At 42.7% G+C, this 17,642-nt stretch overlaps 1 protein-coding gene across 1 annotated transcript in view; it reads left to right on the top strand.

Annotated features, from left to right (window-relative positions):
- Positions 1 to 365: 365 nt before the first annotated feature.
- slc26a6.1 (solute carrier family 26 member 6, tandem duplicate 1) overlaps positions 366 to 17,642 on the top strand; it is a gene marked incomplete at its 3' end in the record, with an annotated part of 32,103 nt that continues 14,826 nt past the window's right edge. Inside the window, 18 exon segments of the mRNA XM_084184350.1 lie at positions 366 to 765; positions 1,058 to 1,197; positions 1,373 to 1,483; positions 1,782 to 1,930; positions 2,024 to 2,188; positions 2,353 to 2,505; positions 2,598 to 2,680; positions 2,860 to 3,007; positions 3,131 to 3,244; positions 5,166 to 5,243; positions 5,423 to 5,518; positions 5,642 to 5,748; positions 5,951 to 6,020; positions 6,125 to 6,214; positions 6,548 to 6,691; positions 6,808 to 6,862; positions 7,254 to 7,372; positions 16,803 to 16,910. Coding sequence (XP_084040476.1) covers positions 623 to 765; positions 1,058 to 1,197; positions 1,373 to 1,483; positions 1,782 to 1,930; positions 2,024 to 2,188; positions 2,353 to 2,505; positions 2,598 to 2,680; positions 2,860 to 3,007; positions 3,131 to 3,244; positions 5,166 to 5,243; positions 5,423 to 5,518; positions 5,642 to 5,748; positions 5,951 to 6,020; positions 6,125 to 6,214; positions 6,548 to 6,691; positions 6,808 to 6,862; positions 7,254 to 7,372; positions 16,803 to 16,910 — 2,073 coding nt within the window. The 5' untranslated portion in view covers positions 366 to 622.

The following is a 17,642-nucleotide window of genomic DNA, read 5'->3' as shown; positions in this document are numbered from 1 at the left end:
TGTTAGATAGCTGAAGTCCTCCTGTGAACATGACAGTGTGGTGTTTAATCAACTGTAGATGGGCCAGGAGATCAAGGAGTTCGTTTGGGTTCTCCTTCCTGGGAAAGGCCCTACTTTTAAGCCATGGCTCTTTGGTTACCTCCCAAATGGCACCCTATTCCCTATATAGTGCACTACTTAGGGTGTCATTCTGTCTGAATGCGAGCCATTATAAAAGAGGTGTTCAGCAGCATTTAATAGTTGAGGGGAGGGGAAGGGATTTCCCGCTGCTCTGAGTACAGTTCAAGGCTTCACTCCACCCTCCCCGGCACACGTGGTGTACGGTAAACACACTCACATGACACCAGCCTGCTCATTCTCTGGATATGGTTTTGTACAGGTTTTATCTTCACCTAGTATTTACTCTCCCACACACACACATTGTTTGGCTATTTTTCTATTTAATTACTATGCTATTATTTTGCACATTCACTATAATTATATCTAAACTGGTTCACTGAACTATTCATACACAAAATAGAGAGAAATTAGCAAATGGAAAACTGGCAGCAGTCAGTGAATGCTGACCGTCCTTATATAGCAGTGCTGGAGAGTGTTCCTGCGCTGTGCCCTTGACTTCAAGATGGACAGTATTATTCTTAATCCTCTCCAGCCTGTCCTACCTGATCACACAGCCATGCTGGACGAAGCACAGTTGGATATACTGGGTCAGCGGTTGGGAAAGACGTCCCGGTCGGTTTGGGAGAGGGTGAAGGCAGAATGCTGGTGAGTGACAGTGGAGCCTTGTTTGCCCCAGCGCTGCATTCATGCTCTATATATTCGTTGTGCCGTGAATGTTAACCCTACCCCCAGTAGTCTCGGGTGTCATGAGGGACATACTGTATATTATTATGAGGGACAGTATCACATTATTGGTGTTTCTTTTATATATTACATTTCCTTTTACATTAACACATTTTTTATTTGGCCTACATATTCATGTGTGCCCACTTCAACAGAGAGGAATTAACCCTTTATGTCTACGATTTAACCCCAGCTCTGGTGTGTCCTCTCCCAGGTGTTCTGGTCCCAGGCTGAAGAGCTGTATGTTGTCATTGGTTCCTGTCCTCGCCTGGCTGCCTCGCTACTCCCTCAGAGAAAACGCCATCGGAGACCTGATTTCGGGCATCAGTGTGGGCATCATGCACCTACCTGGAGGTACCACTGACTACCTTGAGCTACTGATATGAATGAGATTGATATGCACATGGTATACCAACTTCCCATGTCTGCTTTAGCCCAGATGCTTCATTTGAACTGTCATTTCACTGTCTGTGTTTCTCTCTTTCTCTTTCCCTCCCCCTCTCTCTATCAATCTCTCTCTCCCACAAAGGCATGTCTAATGCGTTGCTGGCTGGGGTGCCTCCTGTGTTTGGTCTCTACACCTCTTTCTATCCATTGGTCATCTACTTCATCTTTGGGACATCCAGACACATCTCAGTGGGTGAGTGTTAGCACTGACCTCTACGTCACTCTCATCACCTGAAGTGGTGTGCATATTCAACTTCCCTCATTGGCATTAGTTTTCTTTCAGCTAGTGCTGAAAGAGTGAAATGTTGGTAGAGTTCAGTTAACCTGAGCGAGAAAAGAGTGCAAGGCTTTGAATATAATATCTGTATGTTTCTATGCATGACTGACACACAGGTACTTTGAATATCATATCTGTATGTTTCTATGCATGACTGACACACAGGTACTTTGAGTATAATATCTGTTTGTTTCTATGCATTACTGACACACAGGTACTTTCGGCATTCTTTCTATCATGATTGGCACTGTGACGGGTAGCGTGGAGTTGCTTAGCAACAGTGTTGAGGAGCAGGACGGCGACAGAGAGATGGCCAGAGTGTGTGTGGCAGTACAACTTACCTTCCTTTGTGGTCTTATACAGGTGAACACACACACACACACACACACACACACACACACACACACACACGTCTTAGGATGACAGGCTATATATGTTACTTATCCCCCTCTACAGATAGTGTTGTTCTTGTTGAGAGGAGGGGATGTGTGTCACTGGCTGTCTCAGCCCCTGGTGAGCGGCTATACCACGGCAGCAGCCCTCCATATCACCATCCACCAGCTGCCTCTACTCGTTGGCATCTCATCCCACAGACACAGCGGTTTCCTGGCTGTAGGCTGGGTGAGCTTTGTTTGTGAGTGTGTGTGTGTGTGTGTGTGTGTGTGTGTGTGTGTGTGTGTGTATGTGCGTGTATGTGTCTGTGTGCGTGTATAGGAGACAAAGAGAGTGCGAGAAAGTGTGTGTGTGTGTCCCTGTCTTCATTCCTGTACCCCGGTGTGTGTCAGATGCTGGTTGATGTGCTGTCTAGAGTGACTAACGCAACGCCTGGGACGCTGGTCGTCTCCGCCGTCTCCATGGGGATCCTGGTGGGAGGCAAGATGCTGAATAGACTCTTCAAGACCAAGCTACCCATGCCCATTCCATGGGAGCTGGTGCTGGTGAGACACACATATACACACACACACACACACAGTCAGAGTTGAGTCAGAATTGCATAAAGGTATTTCTGTCCTCTTCATTTTATCCTCAGATAATGCTGGCCACCTTCCTGTCAGTGCAGTTGGAGTTGTCAGGACAACATAGTGTCCAGGTTGTAGGACACATACCCACTGGGTCAGTCCTACTGTCTCTCTTCATCTGTTTGTGCCATGTAGAGAAAACAAGACTGAAAATGAATTTACTTGTGACATAAAACCTTATTATTACAGTGTTATGTTCACAGGCTACATGAGATGGATACAAAAATATGATGAAACTACCAGTATGTCCCCTCTATCTCTCTGTGGCTTCAGCCTGTCCTCCCCAGCCCTCCCCTCTCTAGCCCAGGTCAAGGAGCTGTTTGGTCCGGCTCTGTCCCTGGCTGTGGTGGGCTTTGGCTTTACCTCCTCCATGGGCAGAATATTTGCCCACAAACATGGTTACGCCATGGACAGCAACCAGGTAACAGAGAAATGAGCTCTGAAATTGTCTCATAATGAACTCATTATCCTCACACCACTGTTTGGAGGACCAGTTTCTCTCTCCCGCTATTTCACTGCTATAATTGGTCTCTCCCTGCTGCAGGACCTGTTGGCGATAGGCCTCTGCAACACAATTGGAGGGATGTTCCAGTGTTTCGCCGTCAGCTGCTCTTTGTCACGCAGTACGGTCCAAGAGAGTGTTGGGGTGAAAACTCAGGTAGCGTTTTATTTTTTATAGCTGGAATTCCTAGCAGTGAAACTGCCACGTCTTTTTGGTATATTACAATAACAAAGAAGTTACTTCAAACAATGAACATTTTTTTTTCCCTCTGACATTGCATGTGCGATAGAACACCAGATGTACTGCGATTTTTCTTTCTACCACGCTGGCGGACGCTCCTCTCCTCCATTTCCTCAACAAAACAAAAATAATAACAAATGCACTGGGGTTTCAGCTTTAAAGCTGCAATATGTAACTTTTTGGGCGACCCAACAAATTTCACATAGAAATGTGAGTTATAGATACACTACATGACCAAACGTATGTGGACACCTGCTCGTGGAACATCTCATTCCAAAATCGTGGGCCTTAATATGGAATTGGTCCCCCCCTTTGCTGCTGTAACAGCCTCCACTCTTCTGGGTAGGCTTTCCACTAGATGTTGGAACATTGCTGTGTGGACTTGCTTCCATTCAGCCACAAGAGCATTAGTGAGGTCGGGCACTGATGTTGGGCAATTAGGCCTGGCTCGCAGTCGGCGTTCCAATTCATCCCAAAGGTTTTTGATGGGGTTGAGGTCAGGGCTCTGTGCAGGCCAGTCAAGTTCTTCCACACCGATCTCGACAAAGCATTTTTGTATGGACCTCGCTTCGTGCACTGGGGCATTGTCATGCTGAAACAGGAAAAGGCCTTCCCCAAACTGTTGCCACAAAGTTGGAAGCACAGAATAATCTAGAATGTCATTGTATGCTGTAGCCATAACATGTATCTTCACTGGAAATAAGGGGCCTACCCCAAACCATGAAAAACAGCCCCAGACCATTATTCCTCCTCCACCAAACTTTACAGTTGGCACTATGCATTTGGGCAGGTAGCGTTTTCCTGGCATCCGCCAAACCCAGAATCATCCGTCGGACTGCCAGATGGTGAAGCGGGATTCATCACTCCAGAGAACGCTTTTCCACTGCTCCAGAGTCCAATGGTGGCGAGCTTTACACCACTCCAGCCGACGCTTGGCATTGCGCATGGTGATCTTGGGCTTGTGTGACCTACCACTTCGCGGCTGAGCCTTTGTTGCCCCTAGACATTTCCTCTTCACAATAACAGCCCTTACAGTTGACCGGGGCAGCTCTAGCAGGACAGAAATTTGACGAACTGACATGTTGGAAAGGTGGCATCCTATGACGGTGCCACGTTGAAAGTCACTGAGCTCTTCAGTAAAGCCATTCTACTGCCAATGTTTGTCTATGGAGATTGCAGGGCGGTGTGCTCGATTTTATACACATGTCAGCAACGGGTGTGGCTGAAATAGCCAAATCCACTAATTAGAAGAGGTGTCCACAAACTTTTGTATATATAGTGTATGTCATTCTCATTGAAAGCAATGCGCTATTTCTATGCTTCCCGATTTTATGTTTCGTTTTTTGCATCTTTTACTTTTGATTTTGTACACCAGCTTCAAACAGCTGAAATTACAAAGTGTTTTGGTTATGGAAAATATATTTCACAGCAGTTTAGATGTTACAATGATTCTCTACACTATACTTGCTTGTTTTGTCACATAAACTGAAATTAGGCAAAGTATTAGAATTTTAGCAACCAGGAAATGGTGGAGAGATTTCCGCATATACACATCAGGTGAATGGAATTGTTTTTTGTGATAGACACACTATAGTATTGAAATGAGAGGGATACATACTGTAGTATTACATGTGAGAGGGACACAGGATTTAAAGTCTGTCTCTGGAATTGAACTCTGGTCTCCTTTGGGGAATATGTAGTCCATAGTTGTCTGTGTGCTAGACCAAACTCCGGCACAGGTAAAGACTTAATCTCACATCTTCCCTCTCTTATATGTATCTCCCTCTGTTTCGCTCTCGCTTTTCTAATCTCTCCCCCTCGCTCCCTCTCTCCACAGGCGGCTGGGCTTCTCTCTGCTCTGATGATGCTCACCATCTTGCTGAAGATTGGACATCTCTTTGAGCAGCTGCCAATAGTACTCAAGTCATTTATAACACCTTCTACAATCCCTTCTCTAACACTGAAATCAGATGTTTTGTCTGTGTTTGCGTTCATTTGTTTGTTTTTGTGTCCATATGCTTCTGTATCATTCCCTGCCTTTGTGTTTGTAAGTGTTTATAGGTGTTGCTCTGTCTCTATGTGTGTCTGTTACAGGCAGTGTTAGCAGTGGTCATTGTGGTAAATCTGCAAGGGATTCTGGGTCAGTTTCGGGAAGTCCCAGTGCTCTGGGCATCTGACCGCTTGGACCTGGTATTATTCAACAACAACCTCCATATAACATCCATCATCCATGCCATATGCCATCACTGATCACCCCATAAAGGCCTCTAATCCAGGGACTTTCCTATGTCTCTCTCCCCTCTCTCCCTACAGCTGGTGTGGTTGGCCACCCTGATATCCACCCTGCTTTTCAACCTGGATCTGGGCCTGGCTGCTGCTCTGGCCCTCTCTCTGATCACTGTCATCTACAGGACTCAACTGTGAGTGTGTCGTTCATGCGTTAGGTTGGGTGCATGTTATGGGATTCGCATAACACCTATGGTAATTGTTCATGTCTTTTCTTTCTCATTCTTTCTTTTGTATTCACTCATCACTTGCTCTGTCTGTTTATGTCTCTCTCTCTCTCTTTCACTCTCTCTCTCTCTCTCTCTTTATCTCTTTATCTCTCTCTCTCTCTCTCAGCTCCCACAGTGCAATGCTGGGTCATATTCCTGGGACTGACTGCTACAGGGACCTACATCTCTATGCTGAGGTAACCTCTATGATAGCCATTGAGAAACCTTTCACCTGAACTAACTAACCAGTCCCAGCTGTGCTGCTGATGAACAACACCCTGGCCTGCTCTGTGTTTTACAGGCCAGGCCGATTCCTGGAGTAACCGTATTCTCTTGCTCCAACCCTCTGTACTTTGCAAATGCTGAGCTGTTCTTCAGCTCTCTCAGAAAGGTAGGTAGGCTACATGCTACGAGACATAAACTACAACTTAACCGAGACAATATAACATAAACTACAACTCAACCCAGACAATATAACCTAAACTACAACTCAACCCAGACAATATAACATAAACTACAACTCAACCCAGACAATATAACATAAACTACAACTCAACCCAGACAATATAACATAAACTACAACTCAACCCAGAACCACCACATTCCACCGTTTGTTTCTGCACAGTTGTGCATTCCTTCACGTACTTACTGTAGGTTGACAGCTGTAATTCATGCAATGTGAAAGTCTATGAACATTAGCAAGTGTGTGTTTTTGTGAATACAGTCGGTGCAGCGTGTCCAACTGGAGAATGCAGCCCTCATTGAGATCCAGCCCTTAGCTCAAATGTCAGGAGCAAGGCGCAGTATGGTGCTAGAGTTTAGCTCAGTCATCTTCATGGACTCTGTGTCAATCAAAGCACTATGTAAGGTGAGCCCAAACAGTCATTTCCTGAAACGAATAACAGAGAGTGTGAGATAGGGAAAGGGAACAAGGGATATTCCATACTGTGCTGTGTAACACACTGTGTTTTTCCATTGTGGCAGCTTGTGGAGGAATTGGAGGAGCAGGGGGTCAATGTGTTTCTGGCTGCTTGCCAAGGTAAATTCCCCTCAAACAACCTGTTACTGCCATAACAACCTCATTTACTTATAAAACTCCCTGGTCTACCCTCAAAACAGTGATTGATGTACTGTAACATATATATATATATATTTCATATTGTGAAATTCTGCACTGGACATTGCTCTCATACCTCTCAGGACATTGATAGTACTGTTTTTGGTGTAAGACGTAATGGCAGCTACAGTTGCTTTAGAAATCAGTTTCAGATTGTAGGGTAATGTGCATCTCAGTTTCAGATTGTAGGGTAATGTGCATGTCAGTTTCAGATTGTAGGGTAATGTGCATCTCAGTTTCAGATTGTAGGGTAATGTGCATGTCAGTTTCAGATTGTAGGGTAATGTGCTTGTGTGTTACCTGTGTACTGTAGACAGGCTGGTGAGTCAGCTGCAGGCCCAGGGCTTCATCCCAAACACTCTGCCCAGGTCCTGCCTCTTCCCCTCAGTGCACCACGCTGTCCAACACTGCCAGATATCTCCTCCCTTGGCTGTGAGTATGTTAACTTTTTCTGTATGCATTGCTAGTGGCATTGCTACCTAGTGTCCTATATCTACCAATTTGTCTGTTGGAATTAGTCTGCTTGCTTGTGATTGTTTTCTACCTCTGCATTGATGTTGTTCTTCTGCTCCTATAGGACCACAACACAGAGCTGAGTGAGTGTTGATGTGCAGCATGCAGCTCATGGAGTGGATGGGAAAATGCCACTGTGGAATTCCTACCTCAATCAGAATATACAGTAGACTGAACTCCCAGCTCAAGCTGGCGTTGCGATAGGACTATGAAAATGCTTTCCTTTGAGCTCAATCTCTAATGCTGTAGTTCAAAGTCTTCTTTTGAGCTATGAAAAGAGAGCAGCAGGAGAGGAGCCAGCCTGAGTCTGTCTGTCTCTGTCTGTATGCCTATCTCTAAAACATGTCCAAGACCAACCCTCCTGCACAATGCTTAGAGGTGTCTGTGTGGGTTTAATGGTTGGGTTTCTCTCCTTGACCTCCTCCAATGAGATCAGACACTTATAGGAAATGGGTGAGCTCAGCTGATGTTACTCAGACAGAATTGACTGTCATTCGTTGTTTGCATCATCGTTTCGATTTCCATTGCAGGCCTACTGTACTACTACTGTACTGCTACTGTACTACTACTGTACTACTACTGTACTGCTACTGTACTACTACTGTACTACTACTGTACTACTACTGTACTGCTACTGTACTACTACTGTACTACTACTGTACTGCTACTGTACTACTACTGTAGTGCTACTGTACTACTACTGTACTACTACTGTACTACTACTGTACTGCTACTGTACTACTACTGTACTGCTACTGTACTGCTACTGTACTACTACTGTACTGCTACTGTACTACTACTGTACTGCTACTGTACTACTACTGTACTACTACTGTACTGCTACTGTACTACTACTGTACTGCTACTGTACTACTACTGTACTGCTACTGTACTACTACTGTACTACTACTGTACTACTACTGTACTGCTACTGTACTACTACTGTAGTGCTACTGTAGTGCTACTGTACTGCTACTGTACTACTACTGTACTACTACTGTACTACTACTGTACTGCTACTGTACTACTACTGTAGTGCTACTGTAGTGCTACTGTACTACTACTGTACTGCTACTGTAGTGCTACTGTACTGCTACTGTACTACTACTGTACTACTACTGTACTACTACTGTACTGCTACTGTACTACTACTGTACTGCTACTGTACTACTACTGTACTACTACTGTACTGCTACTGTACTACTACTGTACTGCTACTGTACTGCTACTGTACTACTACTGTACTACTACTGTACTGCTACTGTACTACTACTGTACTGCTACTGTACTACTACTGTACTACTACTGTACTACTACTGTACTGCTACTGTACTACTACTGTAGTGCTACTGTAGTGCTACTGTACTACTACTGTACTACTACTGTACTGCTACTGTACTACTACTGTACTGCTACTGTACTACTACTGTACTACTACTGTACTGCTACTGTACTGCTACTGTGTTGCTACTGTACTACTACTGTACTGCTACTGTACTGCTACTGTGTTGCTACTGTAGTGCTACTGTAGTGCTACTGTACTACTACTGTACTACTACTGTACTACTACTGTACTACTACTGTACTGCTACTGTACTACTACTGTACTGCTACTGTACTACTACTGTACTGCTACTGTACTGCTACTGTGTTGCTACTGTAGTGCTACTGTAGTGCTACTGTACTACTACTGTACTGCTACTGTACTGCTACTGTACTACTACTGTACTACTACTGTACTACTACTGTACTGCTACTGTACTACTACTGTACAACTACTGTACTGCTACTGTACTACTACTGTACTACTACTGTACTACTACTGTACTGCTACTGTACTACTACTGTACTACTACTGTACTGCTACTGTACTACTACTGTAGTGCTACTGTACTACTACTGTACTACTACTGTACTGCTACTGTACTACTACTGTACTGCTACTGTACTGCTACTGTACTACTACTGTACTGCTACTGTACTACTACTGTACTGCTACTGTACTACTACTGTACTACTACTGTACTGCTACTGTACTACTACTGTACTGCTACTGTACTACTACTGTAGTGCTACTGTAGTGCTACTGTACTGCTACTGTACTACTACTGTACTACTACTGTACTGCTACTGTACTACTACTGTACTGCTACTGTACTACTACTGTACTGCTACTGTACTACTACTGTACTGCTACTGTACTGCTACTGTACTACTACTGTACTGCTACTGTACTGCTACTGTACTACTACTACTGTACTACTACTGTACTGCTACTGTACTACTACTGTACTGCTACTGTACTACTACTGTACTACTACTGTACTACTACTGTACTGCTACTGTACTACTACTGTAGTGCTACTGTAGTGCTACTGTACTACTACTGTACTACTACTGTACTGCTACTGTACTACTACTGTACTGCTACTGTACTACTACTGTACTACTACTGTACTGCTACTGTACTGCTACTGTGTTGCTACTGTACTACTACTGTACTGCTACTGTACTACTACTGTACTGCTACTGTACTGCTACTGTGTTGCTACTGTAGTGCTACTGTAGTGCTACTGTACTACTACTGTACTACTACTGTACTACTACTGTACTGCTACTGTACTACTACTGTACTGCTACTGTACTGCTACTGTGTTGCTACTGTAGTGCTACTGTAGTGCTACTGTACTACTACTGTACTACTACTGTACTGCTACTGTACTACTACTGTACTACTACTGTACTACTACTGTACTGCTACTGTACTACTACTGTAGTGCTACTGTACTGCTACTGTACTGCTACTGTACTACTACTGTACTACTACTGTACTGCTACTGTACTACTACTTTACTGCTACTGTACTACTACTGTACTACTACTGTACTACTACTGTACTGCTACTGTACTACTACTGTACTACTACTGTACTACTACTGTACTGCTACTGTACTACTACTGTACTGCTACTGTACTACTACTGTACTGCTACTGTACTGCTACTGTGTTGCTACTGTACTGCTACTGTACTGCTACTGTACTACTACTGTACTGCTACTGTACTACTACTGTACTACTACTGTACTACTACTGTACTGCTACTGTGTTGCTACTGTACTACTACTGTACTGCTACTGTACTGCTACTGTACTACTACTGTACTGCTACTGTACTACTACTGTACTACTACTGTACTGCTACTGTACTACTACTGTACTGCTGGCATTGCCTGGGTGGGTTTGTGCTACACAGAGATAAATAATGACTGACTGACTCGCCCTCTTGTGACAATGTAATTCAGGAGGGTACAAATGAAATGTCATTCAGGAGGGTACATTTGGATGTTTTTCTCAACCTTGCTCAGTGAAAGGTTGTACAGTATAATGACTTCAATCCACATGCTGATAGCCTACTACGGTTAAGTTGTGAACTATGAGACCATACTGTCACATCATTCATTCTGCTGTGTGTTTTAGAAGAAATGGAAACAGAAGCTGTTTCTATAAAAGCTTTATTGGAGCAATATGGCATCGTGTGTTCAATTCTTTGTTGCATACAGAATGGTTTATTCTTTTTCATTATAACCAAACTGTATCATTGTGTTTTACCATTTAAAATCTTTGTAAGCTTACTCTGTCTGCAGCTCCACTAAAACATGGATTTAATTGGAATGATTGACAGGTGCAACACCCCTGTTTGATTACTTAGCATTAGTTGGGTGGACAACACCTCTATTAAACTCTATGTCAACCCTTGAATACTGAAGAAAGTAATACTGTTTCAACATATATCATCAAGCTTCAGATGGAAATTAAAATACTATTAAACATAAATAAATGTTAAATATTCACTGCACATCAGAAGGGGAGGGAAGAGTACAAGAGTACAGCGCATAGTTTAACTTAACTGCAAATGGAGGGACTGAAGAGCTGCCTACACTGTATATAATAAGTCTAGCAGAGATCATAAAGAAAGAGGCGGTTTATATAAGGGTATCTGCAAGAGGCGTGAACTGGAGGGCAAAGTTCAAAGGTCACCCAGGGCTGCTGGGTATTTCCTTTGACCCCTATAAAAAAAACCTGTTTCAATGGAAGTTTGGTTCAAAACATTCAAATGACCAACAAACTCCAACACAACAGGTTCATTATTTATCCCTCACGGTCCCCTAGTATCATTATTGCGGCCATATCTGTTTGTGCACACAACCAGGTCATACACCATCCACACAGGGTAAGCAAAAACAAGGGTAATATCCCTGACTTGACTGAATTATGTCCTCTCTCTAATCAGGCCCAGATAAGACTCCTGACACCTCTTTCTAAAGACCTACTGTCTCACTGACTTGTAGCGTCAACAGCACACCTGTCTGTCCATCTCGAATGGGATGAAGTGATTGACTGGGACTTTGCTGTCCTCCTCCCCACCTGCAAGAGTGTATCTGTGTTTTGTCTTCATTCAAGGTCCGCTGTCATAAGATACTTGGACAAGAGGGAATACTCAGTGACAGAGGAGGTTAAAGATGAAACCAGAGGACTTTCTAGGAACAGAGGGTCTCAACTGGATTAATAACGGAAGAATGACCCCTCTTAACTCAAAGTCATACAAAGGCTCAGACACTTTGGACACAGATTCATAAAGTATTTGGATTACCATATTTGGACAACCTGAACACTGATGTACAGACCTGCAGTAGATTGACCTTGAAGGAGAGGAACATATTTTCAGAAGTTGAAGCTACATCAAGTGGGATATTATTGCTGATCATTGACAATCAACCTGAAGCCAGTTTCTATTGAGACATAAGACATTTAAGTCATAAGATCACAACACATCGGAGCACAGGGAGAGAGTTGATATCAGACAAGTTTGAAGGAAGTATCAGAGGTGACCTCTACACAGATGGGACTCTAGTGGGTCACACAGGCCCAACCATGGAGGAGAGAAGGCGTGTGGGCTACCGCATGTACAGAGAGGTGCTGGATTAAGGAAAAGTGGACAAATTTGCAGAGAAATCAGATGTTAAAGTCCCTCTCACTGAAAAACTCAAGAGTCAATGAGGTAAGGTAACGTTCACCTTGAATACAACTGAAAATAACCTAAATGAAATGAAACTGTGACGAAATAGCGTTCATTGTTGACCTCTCTAGAATGCTGTGTCTCAGACATGACTCACTACTAATACCATTTGTAATTCCTGGAAAGACTCAGTGTATCCTTGTGTTGTTTTAGTACAGTATGTGTAAGAGTTGCTGTGCGTCTTAGTTCTCCCTATGACTCAGTATGTCTTGTGTGCCTGTTTCAGTGCTTAAAGAGCTACTGAACATGCCGATTGGCACGTGTGTTTTTCTGTTGCTCATTTGAAAAAAACGAGATTTCAGTCTTGGAGGTGTGTTTCCTAACCGATTCTGCGTTTGGTTAATGATATTTGTCCCCCCATGAGACACTGTGTCAAGGGTTCTGATGCGAGTGTGGTGTGGAATCAAGTGCAGGACACAGGAGCTCAGTCAAACCTGACTTTACTGAGATGAAACAAATACAAACGGGTCCAACTAGCCCGGAGGCGAACAATACGCAACAGTGCGTAAAATACCAAAACCGACTACGCACGAAAACAAAAGTGCGACGGTACACTCTGGCGTCTGTCCAAACAAATGAAGAGCACCAACAGACAGGTGAAAACAATTACACACAACACATGACAGAAACAACGAGAACTTATAGGACACATAATCAACACTAAACATGAACAGGTGTACCAAACAGACCTAACCAAACAAACATCGAAAACAAAGAACGGTGGCAGCTAGTACTCCGGAGACGACGACCGCCGAAGCCTGCCCGAACAAGGAGGAGGAGCAGCCTCGGCCGAAACCGTGACACACTGGAAGCCTATTTCACTTCCTCAAAATCCCCAGAATGAAAAATGTTGACGTTTTTACCGAGGATGTTTTAGTTTTTACATCTAACTAAGGTGTTTGGTGCAGTATTTCTCAAGTAAAAAGATACGTGACTTGTTGTCTTATGTAAACAAAGTCAGAGCTGCTGAGCAGGTCTGTCTCGTTGCCTATGCTATTGGATAGAGAGCAATCACCGCAGCTGTTTCTGTCTTATATCGATGCCACATAGGCCATTTGCGAAGGGAATTGTTGCTTTTTAAAGGCAGTCACTCTTTAAAGATAAATGAAAAATAAAGTACTCAATTTACTGTCAGGTCGTTCTTGAATTGCGGTGGCATTTGGGCATTACAGTTTTCTCATTTGTTAAAAAAAAGATGTATTTGGGTACATCTTCCCATTCTAATTAAACTAATATGGTAGCTTAATGACTTTTTTAAAACCATTATGATAACATTATGGTGCCACCAGTAGGAGTAGTAACACCAATGCACCAATGAGACATTTTTGGTTATTGAGGATTTTCTTAAATGGAGGCCACAGATGCAGGTCAATAACCCTTTAAAAATAATTTACTAAAGTGATATCATTAATAATTTGACAAAGCTTGAAGAATATTAGCGAATCATTTTCTTTAATATAGACCCCTCCCCCGATAACAGTTTGCCTCTGGAGGGAATGCTCAAGGTCCTTGTATATCTTTGTAATAAATGTGATTTTCAAGGCAGTAACACCAATGACATGAAACTGAAGGACAGACATTATACTAGTAAAAAATATAGGTATTTTAATTAGCCTTCTTTGTTTTATTTATCTTTACAATATATAATTTACCTTTGTTCATTTTCTAGCATTCAAAATAGATATCTCTAAATCCCCAAAGAATGTCACTACAACTATACAAATTGAGATAAGCTTACATTAATATACTGTTTTGCAGTATAAAGGGTTTTCATTATGTTTTATCATTGATAAACAGTTCAATATAAACAAAAACATGATTGATGTGTCACTATTTGTCATTTGAAAGTGTTTTTAATGGTTGCAAAGGCAAGGGACGCAAATGCCATCGCAATTCAAGAACGACTCTGTTATCATACCAGGGTTCGAATTTTAGAACTGGAACTGGTGCTGGTACTCAAGCAGTAGAACATTTGAGGAAGCAAATCTCTGTACCCTCTTCCACCACTGGCCTGGATACAGTGCCTTCAGAAAGTATTCACACCCCTTGTCTTTTTCCACATTGTGTTGTGTTACAAGGTGGGATTAAAATGGATTTAATTGTCATTTTTTTGTCAACGAGCTACACAAAATACTCTGTAATGTCAAAGTGGAAGAAAAATTCTAACATTTGTAAAAAAAAATATATATGAAAAACAAAACACTAATATATATTGATTACATAAGTATTCAACACCCTGAGTCAATACATGATAGAATCACCTTTGGCAGCGATTACAGCTGTCAGTGGCAGCGATTACAGCTGTCAGTCTTTCTGGGTAAGTCTCTAAGAGCTTTGCACACCTGGATTGTACAATATTTGCACATGATTCTTTTTAATATTCTTCAAGCTTTGTCAAGTTGGTTGTTGATCATTGCTAGACAGCCATTTTCAAGTCTTGCCATAGATTTCCAAGCCGATTTAAGTTAAAACTGTAACTAAACCTCTCAGAAACATTCAATGTCGTCTTGGTTAGCAACTCCAGTGTACATTTTGCCTTGTGTTTTAAGTTATTGTCCTGCTGAAAGGTGAATTTGTCTCCCAGTGTCTATTGGAAAGCAGACTGAACCAGGTTTTCCTCTAGGATTTTGCTTGTGCTTAGCTCTATTACGTTTATTTTTATCCTAAAAATCTCCCTAGTCCTTGCCGATGATGAGTATACCCATAACATGATGCAGACACCACCATGTGTGAAAATATGAAGAGTGGTACTCAGTGCAATGGAGGCTGGTGGGTGGAGCTATAGGAGGATGGGCTCATTGTAATGGCTGGAATGGAATAAATGGAACAGAGTAAAAAATGTGGTTACATACAATACATTTTTGCACTCCCGTTGTGCTGTGCTCACTTGAACAGGAAGGCAGCCTTCTTGTGGGCAAATTTTGTCATCAAACGTTGTCATCAAAGTCTGTCATTCTCTGGATTTATGGTGCATTAAAGACAACTGGGAACTTGGAAAAAAACAAGGTCTAATCATGACGTTAGTGATCTTCAGGTCAGAGCTCTAGAAAGAGGCCAGAGTTTCCGACTTGGAATTCTGAGTTAGATGACCGTTCAAAATGTATTTTCCCAGTCGGAGCTAGTTTTTTTCAGAGTTCCCGGTTGTCTTGAACTCACTGAAGTCTGAGATTTCCCAGTTCCGAGTTTCCAGTTGTTTTGAATGCTTCAGAAGTCATGCTGCATTGATAGCATGGCCAATGTATTCAACCTTTTCTGGCCCATGGTATTGCGTGTGAATGTTTATCCTTTTAAGCTTGCAAAAGAGACCCTTAAACCCAGACTTGGACCACACACCCTCTCAACCGAATAGCAGGGGAAGCAAAATAGTGATTGCTTTGCAATGTATTCCTTCCAAACCACTCATTGTTGAATTTGCGATTTCTAACTGGTTGTGTAATGTTTATGTCCAATGGCCAATGAGCACCGATACGTTTTATCTATAATTTCTCTTCATATGACAAGGATTGAAAAGGATTTGCCAGTAGATTGTCGATGTGATTCATGATGATGACTGCTTGTGTAGCTTGCTAGCTAAGATTTGGACGGGCACTTCTAATGTAACTCTATAGCAGCACCCTAGGGGGCTTGAACTTTCTAGCTCTCCCTGTAGATTTTGCAGTGACGTAGTGTCCCAGAACACTGAGCCAATCACGGCGCAACTAGAGAAGATTACCAACCCCTACGCTCTGTATTTTCCGCTGGCTGCTCCTCCACCACAGAAAGTACTGAGCTAGGCTGAAACACCTGTTTGTATGCAGACCATGTTTGTATGCAGCTTTATTAACTCTTACATTGTTTGCAAACTGATATGTGACATGTATTAATGACAAAATAACATGCAAAACAGGCACAACAGTTGGGGCTCAAAACAAGTGGGGCTCTGCCCCACCTGTCCTAAATGACGTGTCGCCACTGCTTGTTAAGCACGTTTTACTCCTGAACTTATTTAGGGTTGCCATAACAAATGGGTTGAACACTTATTGACTGAATATGTTTCAGCTTTTCATTTTTAAATAATGTGTTTTCTACAAATGTTCTACAAAAATAATTACACTTTGACATTATGGAGTATTGTGTGTAGGCCTGTGACACAAAATAGCACTTTAATCCATTTTAAATTCAGGCTGTAACAAATCAAAATGTGCAAAAAAGTCAAGGGGTGTGAAAACTTTCTGAAGGCACTGTAGTTTGAGCTTGTCTGAGTCTCAGTCTGTGTGTGTGTGTCCTCTCCCAGGTGTTCTGGTCCCAGGCTGAAGAGCTGTATGTTGTCATCTGTTCCTGTCCTCTCCTGGCTGCCTCCCTCAGAGACAACGCCATCGGAGACCCGATCTCAGGCATCAGTGTGGGCATCATGCACCTACCACAAGGTCTGATTGCCTGACTAAATAAAACCTATATTTTAAACATCCTTTTATGTGTCTTATATTATAGCTCTGTTGCCATCTTTAATAACCATATAATAACCATCTTTAAAACCATATAATAATCATCTTTAATAACCATATAATAACCATCTTTAATAACCATATAATAACCATCTTTACTCCTCTTTTTATCTCATCCTCATTAACTTCATCTTTGGGATGTCCTAACACATCTCTGTGGGTAAGGACGTTGCTGTGTAGAGAGTATAAACTATGTTTTATAGCACACACAGAGACCACTACACATGCCTTATTTAGTCATCCAGTGAACACAACACTGGTGGTGCCAGGAAAATAACCTCTCACTCAACGTCAATAAAACAAAGGAGCTGATTGTGAACTTCAGGAAACAGCAGAGAGAGCACGGCCCTATCCACATCGACGGGACCGCAGTGGAGAATATAACGACGCAGGATGAGACCCAGATGCAGACACAGGAGGCAGATGGTTCGAGTCACTGATATTTATTAAAATACAAGGGGCAGGCAAGAGGCAGGTCGAGGACAGACAGAAGTTTGTAAACCAGGTCTGAGTCCGAAAGGTACAGGGTGGCAGGCAGGCTTGAGGTCAGGGCAGGCTGAATGGTCAGGCAGGCGTGCTCTGTGTCAGGGCAGGCAGAAAAGGTCGGAACCGGGAGAACTAGAAAAACA

This window comes from Coregonus lavaretus, assembly GCF_964263955.1.
Source record: "Coregonus lavaretus genome assembly, chromosome: 20".
Classification (NCBI taxonomy): domain Eukaryota; kingdom Metazoa; phylum Chordata; class Actinopteri; order Salmoniformes; family Salmonidae; genus Coregonus; species Coregonus lavaretus.
Note: the sequence above shows the minus strand (reverse complement) of the source record. Positions and strands in the feature narration are given on the sequence as shown.